Source organism: Cervus canadensis, chromosome 1, assembly GCF_019320065.1.
Source record: "Cervus canadensis isolate Bull #8, Minnesota chromosome 1, ASM1932006v1, whole genome shotgun sequence".
Taxonomy (NCBI): domain Eukaryota; kingdom Metazoa; phylum Chordata; class Mammalia; order Artiodactyla; family Cervidae; genus Cervus; species Cervus canadensis.
The window spans coordinates 109,249,943-109,262,045 of NC_057386.1; the positions used below are offsets into that span (position 1 = coordinate 109,249,943).

The 12,103-nt window shown below is 41.4% G+C and overlaps 2 protein-coding genes and 1 gene segment (V, D, J or C); 1 reads left to right on the plus strand and 2 right to left on the minus strand.

The window, feature by feature from the left end:
- Nucleotides 1-12,103, minus strand: part of LOC122420176 — a 224,880-nt gene that overhangs the window by 164,008 nt on the left and 48,769 nt on the right.
- The window catches only part of LOC122420342 (immunoglobulin lambda-1 light chain-like), a 204,835-nt gene that overhangs the window by 157,672 nt on the left and 35,060 nt on the right, over nt 1-12,103 (minus strand). The window lies entirely within an intron of this gene.
- LOC122420161 (zinc finger protein 280B-like) lies at nt 1,633-10,601 on the plus strand. Of its 2 annotated transcripts, XM_043434953.1 has the most exons (3): nt 1,649-1,749; nt 2,493-2,552; nt 8,793-10,601. In XM_043434953.1, the coding sequence occupies exon 3, from the start codon at nt 8,864-8,866 to the stop codon at nt 10,490-10,492; it is 1,629 nt and encodes a 542-aa protein (XP_043290888.1). In that variant the 5' UTR covers nt 1,649-1,749; nt 2,493-2,552; nt 8,793-8,863; the 3' UTR covers nt 10,493-10,601. The 2 variants fall into 2 exon arrangements, with proteins under 2 accessions (XP_043290898.1, XP_043290888.1); XM_043434963.1 differs by lacking the exon at nt 2,493-2,552 and having other exon boundaries at nt 1,633-1,749.

The following is a 12,103-nucleotide window of genomic DNA, read 5'->3' on the forward strand; positions in this document are numbered from 1 at the left end:
CTTAAGAAGAGAATATTAGGATATACTTGTAAGTGAACGACAATGAACATACTATTCAGCAAAAATCGTGTGACACAGTTAAATTTGTATGGGGAAACGATGGAAACAGTGACAGACTTTATTTTCTTGGGGTCCAAAATGATTGTGGATGGTGACTGCAGCCATGAAATTAAAAGATATTTGCCCCTTGGAAGAAAAGCTATAACAAACCTAGACAGCATATTAAAAAGCAGAGACATTACTTTGTTAACAAATTCCCTTTAGTCAAAGCTACGGTTTTTCCAGTAGTCATGTATGGATGTAAAAGTTGGACCATAAAGAAGGCTGAGTGCTGAAGAATTGATGCTTTTGAACTGTGGTGTTGAAGAAGACTCTTGAGAGCCCCTTGGACAGAAAGGAGATCAAACCAGTCAATCCTAAGGGAAATCAACTCTGAATATTCATTGGAAGGACTGATGCTAAAGCTGAAGATCTAATACTTTGGCCACTTGATGTGAAAAGCCAACTCATTGGAAAAGACCTTGATGCTGGGAAAGACTGAGGGCAGGAGAAGAAGTGGGCAGCAAAGGATAAGATGGTTGGATAGTATCACCAACTCAATGGACATGAGTTTGAGCAGACTCCAGGAGATAGTGAAGGACAGGGAAGCCTGGTGTGCTGCATGCAGTCCATGGGGTTGCAAAGAGTCGTACATGACTGAGGGACTGAACAACAACAACAAATTAAGGTAAATTTATAGCATTACATGTAAGAGAAATGAGAGTTACAAATAATTATCTCAAAAAGTTGTAAAGATGAGCAACAGAACAAACTTATAGCAATAAGAAGGAATGAAATTAATAAAGAATGAGAAGTGAATATAATAGAGAAGAAAATATTGTAACAAAACCAAAACTTTATTCCCCCATATGACTACTAGGAGACTTCCAGCAGAACAGGGCATTTAAAAAAGACTCTGTAAAGGGCCAAATAAGAAATACTTTAGGCGTTGCGAATATGATCTTTGGCGATTAATCAAGTTTGCAGCCATAAACAATAACAAAAGGAACTTGCAAGTCCCTATTCCAACTTTAAGGACTCTGAAAATTGAATTTCACACAATTTTCACGTCAGAAAATATTATTCATTTCGGTTTTCCTCAGCCATTAAAAAGTATAAGGCTCTAAAATTTAAAAAATAAGTAAAGCTCATTCTCAGCTCACTGTAGGCTGTGCAAAAACAGGGGCAGGCTGCCCTGCATTGATCCAAATGGAATTCCAAGAGGAGCGGCTTCAAGACCCAGGTGTATGGTCAAGTTTCTTAAGCAAGGGGCAGGTCACTCCTGAGGTCTGTGAGTGCTGGACACCATCACTGGACTCCCCTGGTAGACTCGGATGCCGCTCTCAGCTCTGTGCCCTGGAGACTGTGCAATCTGTTCCCCGCCCCCACCCCCTCCCCCCCCTTCGGTGAGCTGCGCGATCTAGACAGCCCTCAAGACCCTTGAGACTCAGGTTTAGCCTGACCGCGCCCCCAGCGGTTGCCTCCAGAGGTGCCACCGCGCGCGCATGCGCCCAACTTGGCCTCGCGGCCAATCAGATTGCAGGCGCCGACACCTGGCAGCCAATCATCGGTGGCAGCGGGCGCGCCTGTAGGGGCAGCTGCGGCGGCGGCCCGGGCCTGAGGAGGCGTTGTCGCCCCAGGCTTAACCCGGGGACCGCCAAGGGGCAGGTGAGCTCCCGGCAGTTCTGTCACCGCCGCCAACGGGGACCGGTAAGGGCTGGGGCGTGGTGCGGCCAGAGCGGTGCCTGAGGGCCGAGGGTAGGGTTTCTCGGGTCCCCACGCGCGCGGGGCCTTGCTCGGCGGGGCGGCCTGTGAGGGCCCGCGGGCCCTCAGGAGGGAGCGTGCGGCCGGGCCCACAGGCCGCGAGGACCCTTTCGCCCTCTCCCCTCTCCAGTCTGGGCGGGCGCTGCTCTCCGCAGCCTTCTTGCCCCGGGGGTGGGACGAGCCAGCTCGGGGGAAGGGCCTGTCAGGCCCCCGGCCTCCGCCCAGGTCTCCTGTGGAACCTAATATATTTAAACACACACACAGAAATCTTCACGGAGGGTTTGTGACTCGGGCCTGACCGGATTCTGGACACCCGTGGACCCAGGCACAGTCAGGCGGGCGCAGCAAAAAAAATCGATCTAGTGGCCTCTTCACTACCGCGGTGCCTTGGTCGTTTTCCTGTTTCCTCTGCCTCTCCTCGGACTCCAGGGCTGCCCCTGTTCCTGGGGGCCCCGAGATTCAGGCCTTTGGTTCGGGAAGTTGGCAGATGAGGTATTTGTTTGTTTGTTTGTTACTGAGAGAAGGGAGGTGGGAGGAAGAAGCTCAGGGAAGAGGAGTTCAATCACTTGCTCTGGTTGAGTGTGAGACGCCTGGTCAGCATCCGTAGGGTAGGACCAGGTAGGGCCTGGGGGATAGAACATTCCCGGAGCACGTGACTCATCCTGACCTTTCCCTCTGCCCGCCCCCAGGATGTGACCTTCTCCTGCCTGGGAAGTCTCCAGTGCTCAGGTTTTCAGTGTGCCCCTGAGGTAAGGTGACAGACATCTTTACAATAAGGAACAAAGTTGTGTCTTTCTTGCCTTCCGTTTTTCTCCTTTGATTCATGGGCTCACATGTTGCTGTTGAGACAGAGTTCTCCTGATTGGGGATTAGCTGACCCTGATTGCGGGTGGTGACTTAAGGGGAGTCATGGTTTCAGGTCACTCTGGAGCCCTCTGAGTTGCAACCTTTTTTAAGGTTTTTACAGGCAGGGAGGCCGGTGGCTTGCTTTCTCTTGCCATCTTGAAAGAAAAAAATTAAGAGCACCATGGGTTTTGAGCTGTGTAGAGCTGACTCCTACCACTTGGTGAGGCTAAAATGGAGCAATGCACATATCCTAAGGTTTTAGCTACAGAATCAAAGTAATGAAGTGGTGGGAGTTCCCTGGTGGCCTGGTGGTTAGGATTCTGGGCTTTCACTGCAGTGGTCTGGGTTCAATCTCTGGTCAGGGAACTGGGATCCCACAAAGCCGAGCAGCATGGCCAAATGAATAAATGAATAAAGTGGTTCATTCAGAGAAAATGTGTTGTGATTTAACATGTTTACATGGGATTACTTGCTCATTTCTGTACCCTTAAGGGCTTTATTTCATTAAGTAATTGAACTCCACTGAATGGGGGTGGGGGACCATCTGAGTTCATTTCATGCCAGTTCAGTTCAGTTCAGTTCAGTCGCTCAGTTGTGTCCGACTCTTTGTGACCCCATGAATCGCAGCACGCCAGGTCTCCCTGTCCATCATTAACTCCCGGAGTGTACCCAAACCCATGTCCATCGAGTCGGTGATGCCATCCAGCCATCTCATCCTCTGTTGTCCCCTTCTCCTCCTGCCCCCAATCCTCCCCAGCATTAGGGTCTTTTCTAATGAGCCAACTCTTCTCATGAGGTGGCCAAAGTATTGGAGTTTCAGCTTCAACATCAGTCCTTCCAGTGAACACCTAGGACTGATCTCCTTTAGGATGGACTGGTTGGATCTTCTTGCAGTCCAAGGGACTCTCAAGAGTTTTCTCCAACACCACAGTTCAAAAGCATCAATTCTTTGGCACTCAGCTTTCTTCACCATCCAACTCTCACATCCATACATGATCCATTCATGCCAGTAAACAAGATCATAGGTAGCTCTATGCCCAGCAGCTTGTGCCTATAGCTCCGTTGTATAGTTATCTATTGCTGGTACAGCTTTGAACTTGACAGCATATCAATTTTGCCATGTTTTGTTTTGGTCACACCATGTGGCTTTATAGGATGTTAGTTCCCCAACTAGGGATCGAACATAGGATCTTGGCAGTGAGAGTGTTGAGTCCTAACCACTGGACTGCCAGGCAACTCCTGTTTTTAGGTGTTTTGGTTTGTTTTGTGTTTTTTAATTTTTGCCATATTTATAGGAGAACTATTCTTTGTGTAAGTATGATGTGAACGATAACTCGAAATGTTTGTGTTGTACCCATTATCTCAAAATTGAATAGTTTGAAAGAACTTAGGTTTATTATCTCTTGGACTAGAATCCAGTTGGGCAGTTTAGCCTCAGGGTCTCTCCTGAGGTTGTAGTCAAGCTTTTATCTGGTTTGGCAACCTCTGAAGACTTGACTTGTTGAATCTAAGTTCTCTCACTTGGCTGTACTCATGAGGCCTCAGTTCCTCCTTCTGTGGGCCTCTTCAAGGGGCTGCTTGTGTGGAGGTTGCTGTCTTCTCCCAGAATGAGTGATTCAGGAAAGAACTTGCACCCAAGATAAAGTGCAGAGTCTTTTTCGGAAGTTACACATCTTCACTTCTGTATTTGCTTAGTCTCACAGGTCAACCCTGTGATAGTGTGAGAGAGAACTACACAGGGGTGGGAATATCAGATGTGATTCACTTGAGGTCATCTTGAAGGCTGGCTGTTGGTGCTGCTGCTAAGTCGCTTCAGTCGTGTCCGACTCTGTGCGACCCCATGGACAGCAGCCCACTAGGCTCCTCTGTCCACTGGATTCTCTAGGCACCAGTTCTGGAGTGGGTTGCCATGGCTACCATACCCATTAATCCACCATGCCAGCCTTTCTTCATATCTCAGTTCTGTTACTGTGAGTGAATTATTCGGCTTGTGTACACTTCTTGTGTGCTAGATCTACTCAATTCTTGTTTATTCAGTGGTATTCTAGCAAGTCTCTTCTTTGTCCTGGATTAAGTTTTCTGTTTCTCTGGATGGTTCCCATCAGCAAACAGATTGACTGTAATGTCACCTCTCGTTAAAAATCCGTCTTTTGGTGACACATCCTGCTTTTGCTTATTTTATTTCATATTTGCTTATTATAGACTTCTACAGAGTTGTTTGTAGAATTTGTTATCTCCAATTCTCTCATTTTCCTTTAAATCCACTCTTGTCAAGGTCATCAGTGAATTCCAAATGTTTATTTAACTCAGTGGTCAATTTTTAGTTTTTATTTTATTTAATTTATTTTCAGCCTTTATCAGAGTAGATCATTTCCTTCTCCCTGAAAAAAATTTTTCATTTGGATTACAGAATGCTTCTCTTTCCTGCTTCTCTTCTACCTACAGTTCTTTCTGCATACAATGTGTGACCTTTGTGTCTGGCTTTATTCAGATATCATCTTTTCTTTTTAAATACTTATTTGTTTGTTTAGCTATGCAGCATGTGGGATCTTAGTTCCTAGCCCAGGGATGGAACCTGTGCAGAGTCTTAAACTGGATCTCCAGGGAAGTCCCTAGTTTGTGTATTTGCAAGATTCATCCATTTCATGGATGTATAGCAGTGCATGTTTTTTTATGGCTGAATATGGTATATGAATATGAATATGGTATATGGCTTACATGTAGTCCATTGTGAGCATATACCACAGTTTATTTATCCATTCATCAATTAATGGATAATATTTGGATGGTGCACTCTTTGTGGCTGTTGTGAGTAATGTCGCTATGAACATTGTTTTTGCATGGACTTAACATTTTCAGTTTTTATGGATATATACAAAAGAGTGAAATTGCTGGATCATATGGCTACTCTATATTTAATTTTTGAGGTACTGACAAACCACTTTTCCAAAGTGGTTGTACCATTTTACAGCAATTACATCAACAATATATGAAGATTCCATTTCTCCACATCCTCTGCAGCACTTGTTATTATTCCTCTTTTTGATTATAGCCAACCTAATGGGTGTGAAGTAGTGTCTCACTGAGGCTGATTTACATTTTCCTAATTATGTTAAGCAGTATTTTTTGTGATTGTTGGCCATTTGTATATCATCTTTGGTGAAATGTCTATTCAAATTCTTTTCCTGGTTTTTAAATGTTTTTTTTTTTTTTATTGTTGTAAAAAACATGTAACTTAAATTTTACCATTTTAACTATTTTTACACGCTAAGTATTTTACACACTTTCATCAGCCTTTTTGGAGAAGGAAATGGCAACCCACTCCAGTATTCTTGCCTGGAGAATCCCATGGACAAAGGAGCGTGGTGGGCTACAGTCCGCGGGGACACAAAGAGTCGGACATGACTGAGCGACTAACAGACACACACAGTCACAGTGTTGTTTTGTTGTTGTTGTCATTGTTTCAGCTGTGCTATGCAGCTTGCAGGATAGTTCCCTGGTTGAGGATCATACCCAGGTCCCTGATAGGAAAGTATGGAGTCCTAACCTCTGAACTACCAGGGAATTCCCTATCACATTGTTATGAAACAGATCTCTACACCTTTTCATCTTGCAAAATTGAAACTCTCTACCCATCAACATAAACAACTTTATGTTTATGTCCCATAAACAACTGCTCTTTTCTTCCCTGTTTCCCTAGACCCTGGAATCCATTGTTCTTCTTTGTTTCTTTTCTATTGCTTGACTATATTAGATATTTCATGTAAGTGGAAACATACAGTATTTGTCTTTTTTATGACTGGCTTATTTCATTTAGCTTGATGTCTTAAAGGATCATGCATGTTTTAGCATGTGGCAGGATTTCCTTTATGTGGCTAAATAATGCTTGATTGTATGTCTATATCACATTTGATGGACATTTAGGTGCTTCCACCTCTTAGTTGTTGTGATTAGTGCTGCTGTGAGCATGGCTGTGCAAATATTTCAAGACCCTATGTTAACTTCTTTTGAATTTATATCCAGAAATGGAATTGCTGAATCATGTGGTAGTTCTATTTTTAATTTTTCGAGGAGCCTTTATACTGTTTTCTGTAGCAGTTGCACCATTTTAAAATCTATCCATAACACACAAGGATCCGGTTTCTGTACGTGCTTGCTAACAGTTGTCCTTTCCTTCCGTTCCCTTTACCTTTCCTTTCCTTCATGTGTATACACACACACACGCACGCACGCATAATTTTTTTATATCCTTTTCCATTATTGTTTATCACAAGATATAAATATAGTTCCTTGTGCTATACAGTAGGATCTTGTTTATCTCTTCTATATATTAACATTATAGTTTGCATCTGCTAATCAGCAGCTCCCAATCTGTGCCTCCCCCACCCTTCTCCTCTTGGTAATCACATAGTCTGCTCTCTATGTCTGTGAGTCTGTTTCTGTTACATAGATAAGTTCATTTGTATCATATTTTAGATTCCACATGTAAGTGATACCAAATGATATTTGTCTTTCTCTTTCTGACTTCCTAAGTATTCTTTTTAATGCTAGTGTAGATTGAAGTGTTTACTTAACTTCATTTTCAGAACATTTGTTGCTACTGTATGGAAATGTGGTTGATTTTTTAAATATTTATCTTGTATTCTGCAAACTTTTTATTAGTTGTAATACTTGTGGTTTCTTCAGGATTTTATATATACAAAAGTATGTTATCTCAATATACTTTTACTTTTTCCTTTCCATTCTGAATGCTGTTTTTGTTCTTTTTAAAACAATAATAACAACAACTCCTTTTTATTACCTGATTGCCCTGGTTATAGAACTGCCAGTATAATATTGAGCCAAAGTGGAGTAGATATCCTTGTGTTGTTCCCAATCTTAGAGGGAAAGCTTTCAGTTTTTCATTATTAAGTATGATGTTAGCCGTGGGTCTTTTACCAGATACCTTTTGATTGAGAAAGTTCTCTTCTGTTCTTAGTTATTAAGTGTTTTTTTTAAACCCCTATTATGAAAAGGTGCTAGATTCAGGGAAATGCTTTTTCTGCAGGCAGATGTGTTTTTTGTCCCTTATTCTATTAAAATGGCATAATGTTGATTGACTTTCATATAATGAACCAACTTTGCATACCTCCATAAATCCCATGTGATCATGGTATATAATCTTTTTTTAAATGTTGTTAGATTTTGTTTGCCAGTATTTTGTTGAGGACTCTTGCCTCTTTATTCATAAGGGATATCGGTTGTGTGTGTGTGTGTGTGTGTGTGTGTGTGTGTGTGTGTGAGATGTCTGTCTGATATTAGTATTAGAGAAATACTGGCATCACTTTGCCTGCTATGTGGGGAAGAGACATGTGGAATGAGGGATGAAGCATTGTTGGATTTAAGTTTAGTCAGGATTAGAGGGAGAAATTTAGGCTATATCAGTGTGGAATTGTGGTTAGATTATCAAGAGAGTTCATTCTCAATTTGCTAGCCCTGTGTTAAGTGCTTGACATTGAATTATGCTGTTTGTTAACTATGTATAGATACTTTATACTTTGAGTTTGCTACCTATTTTCTGTATTAACATTTATGAAATTAGTGTGTGTGAATCAATTGTAATGTGCATTTAAGATACGTTTTCTTCCAATTTTACTTCAAAACAAGATGCCATTGAATAGCTGATGCTTTTTAAAAAGAGCTGTTAACCTTAAGTCTAAGAAATAGCATTTTTGTCTTTAAGATACAGAAACACATTTAAAAGTTATAAATATACCCAAAAAGATGCAGCTGGTGTATAGCTAACTTAGAATTCCAGCTTAATCCTCTTTGATTCCAAAGTTCATGTTTCTAAACACTGTATAATAGTGCTTTTGTAAAAATACTAGTCCTTTACATGTGATTTCACCTAATGATCAGTGGTGTTGGGTTTTTTTTTCTTCTTTTTTTTAATAGAAGAGATTAAAATTAACATGGAACAAAGCTATGATTCTAGAGTCATGTAGACTTGTAGTCATAGGTTTCTCAGCTGTCATTTAGTCTCTTTGACGCTCAGTGTCTTTATCTATAAGATAAGGGTGTTTATAACTACCCTAGAGTTTTGGAGATAATTAAATAGCGCATTTTTCTGTACTTAAACTAATATGTAGTATGTTTATACTTAGGTGGCAGTTTATATAAAGGAAGCACTGGGACTTGTGGCCACACCCTTCAAGAGTAAAAAAGTATTTAAAATATGGAACCACCATGTACATTACGTGAAGAAGAACAAGAGCCAGAACCACAGAAAAGTGTAGGAGAAACCAAACAAGTAGATGATGAAGATGCTGAACTGATTTTTGTTGGAGTGGAACATGTAAATGAAGATGCTGATCTGATCTTTGTTGGGATGACCTCAAATTCAAAACCAGTCGTTTCAAACATATTGAACAGAGTTACCCCAGGTTCATGTTCAAGGAGAAAAAGGTATGGTCACTTCAGGAAAGATAATGCTCACAAATTACAGCCTGTTAGTCATGTGACTCCTACATCGGAAGCAAAGACTGTCTTGCCGGTTTCTGACTCTGAATCAAGATCAACAGATAGTCCTATTATTGAGCCTTTGTCTAAACCTGATTATAAAAATATTTCACCACAAATAGTGCCTAATAGCTTTTCAGAGTTATGTTCTCCTTTGATTACCTTCACAAGTTCATTGCAGCATCCAGTAGAAACAGCAGTTTCTGCAGGAGATATGAATAAAAGTCCTCATGTATCAAAGCGACTTTCCACTTCTGAAACAAATAGCACAAATCCCAAAAGGCCTAAACTCAGTGATGGAATTATAGGGGAACCTTCTTTAGCTTTGTCCCCTTCAGGTATTTTTCATACAGTGACTACTCAGCAAAGCACACCAGACAGTGTTCATACCTCATTAAGCCACGTTCAGAATGGAGAACCTTGTCCAACAGCTTTTCCAAAGGACAATGTTCATTGCAAGCCTGTAAGTTCTTTTGGGGAAAATGGACTGACAAAAACTGACTTTCCAAGTTTAGCAAGTCAAAACAAGATTGTTGATCCCACAGAAGGAAATCCGATTGTGTTACTTCGTGACTTCTACTATGGACAGCATACAGGAGATGGGCAGCCAGAACCGAAGACTCACACAGCCTTTAAATGCCTCAGCTGCTTGAAAGTTCTAAAAAATGTCAAGTTTATGAATCACATGAAGCACCATTTGGAACTTGAGAGGCAGAGAGGTGACAGCTGGAAAAACCACACCACCTGCCAACACTGCCACCGCCAGTTTCCTACTCCCTTCCAGCTGCAGTGTCACATTGAAAGTGTCCACACTTCCCAGGAGCCCTCTGCTGTCTGTAAAATCTGTGAATTGTCCTTTGAGACAGATCAGGTTCTCCTACAGCACATGAAAGACAATCATAAGCCTGGTGAAATGCCCTATGTATGCCAGGTCTGCAATTACAGATCATCAGTCTTTGCAGATGTGGATGCACATTTCAGAGCATACCATGGAAACACTAAGAATTTGCTTTGCCCGTTTTGTCTCAAAATTTTTAAAACTGCAACACCATACATGTGTCATTATAGAGGGCACTGGGAAAAGAGTTTTCACCAGTGTTCCAAATGTCGGCTACAGTTTTTAACTTTCAAAGAGAAAATGGAGCACAAGACCCAGTGTCATCAAATGTTTAAGAAGCCTAAGCAGCTAGAAGGATTACCTCCTGAAACAAAAGTTGTTATTCAGGTATCACTGGAACCTCTTCAGCCAGGATTGGTGGAAGTAGCATCCATTACTGTGAACACATCTGATTCTGAACCATCACCCCCCAAATCTAAAAGTAGGATTTCAAAAAAACCCCGTTAACTCTACTTTCAGTAAGTCTGAAGCAAGTATTTCAGTCAAAGTTAAAAACCCCATTAAAAACAAAAAATCCAAATTATAACATTATTCAATAGTATCAAATATAGTGAAAGCAATGGGTAATTTATGTGTTTTTTTTTTAATTCATGAAGTAAAATTTTGTTTGAATGTTGAAATGTTATTTAAAAATACATTACCTGTTTTTCATATAATTGTCTTAACACATAAAAGGTATGTGTGCGTGTGAGAGAGAGAATGAGAGAGGGGGAGAGAGGAAGAGTAACAACCTATTTATTTTGGTATTTCATGTTATTTGTAAGTTCGAAAGCTCTACTATACATATAATCTGTAGAGTGTTTTAGCAACGTAATTTTCAACTGTTTTCATGCCTTGAAGATCTCAGTATTAACTATATAGCCAGATTGGAATGGCTTTGTGATGGTATGGTTCCGTGTGCTGCTGAACTCTCCGAAGTGCCTCTGTTGTGCTGATCTAAGATAACCTGGCTCTGAAAGCCTGGTGTGGAGAATTTGATGGAGAAGCTGTGATGTGAGTTTGGACCAGGGGATTTCGCCAGCGGAGAGCAGTGGCTTCTTTGTCCCAGTTGAGGAAGAGGCACAGATTGATTGCAGGCATAGAGCCAAGGCAGAAGGAACACTGTCTGAGTGTCTTTACCTAGCCCAGGGACATCTAAGGAAGCCAACCATTAAAATGCCTGTGTTTGGTGAAGGGCCCCTGCAAGCATCAAGCAGGCCCTGTGTATCATTGACTGCAGTTGGAGAAGCAGAGATAGTTAATAGAATGAGGCCTGGTGCCCATGGACCTCCTGTTGAGTGATCAAAAGGGGAATTTGATTCATTCCATCCCCTTTCCCTTCTGGCTGGCCTTCAGTTAGAGTGAAGTAGCCATATCTGTCTCAGTCACAGTAGTAAAGCAAGTTAAGATTCCCAAGGAAAAAAGCCTTGATGTCCAGTTTGATTTGTACTGGACGCATAGTTTTAACTGAAAAGGATCAAACACAGGGAATCTGTTCAGTTTATGAATTGGGCTAAATTTAGTTCTCTTACCCTTAAGCTACAATGGAGTTGTCCTAGAATAGTAAGTGTAGTGAATAAAAATGGTCCAGGGTGATTAAACCCTTTATAGAACTTTTCCTAACCTTTTCCAGTTACATGTGTCTTACCCTAGTTGAACATGTGAAGTTTTCAGTTTTGTATCTTATCTTGACTTGGACACGAATGTATTACAGTTAACAGTTAATTCTTTGTGTGTGTAACCCATTTTATCAAACTAATATTGAGTTTCAGTCTTACTTGACACACTCTGATGTGCAGGAATTGTCTTGTTTATTTCAGTAATTATCAGGTCATAGAGTTATTATCCTTCCTCTAATCTATCCACCTATCTAATCTGTGATTATACTTGTGGAAACCTTCTTCCAAGGGCTCTTTCACAGAACTGCGGGGTACCCTCTAAGTATTGGTTCCTGAACATCAGCACACTCGGCTGCCTCTGTGGGTTCCTAGAGTTGAGTCTCCTTAGGCATGTTTTAATGCCATCCCTTCTCCGCTTCTGGCACAGATAACCTAGCAATCTCTGTGCACCATTCAAGGA

Coding starts and splice junctions, on each gene's coding strand:
- LOC122420161 (XM_043434963.1), top strand. CDS start 8,864: ATGGAACCACCATGTACATTACGTGAAGAAGAACAAGAGCCAGAACCA.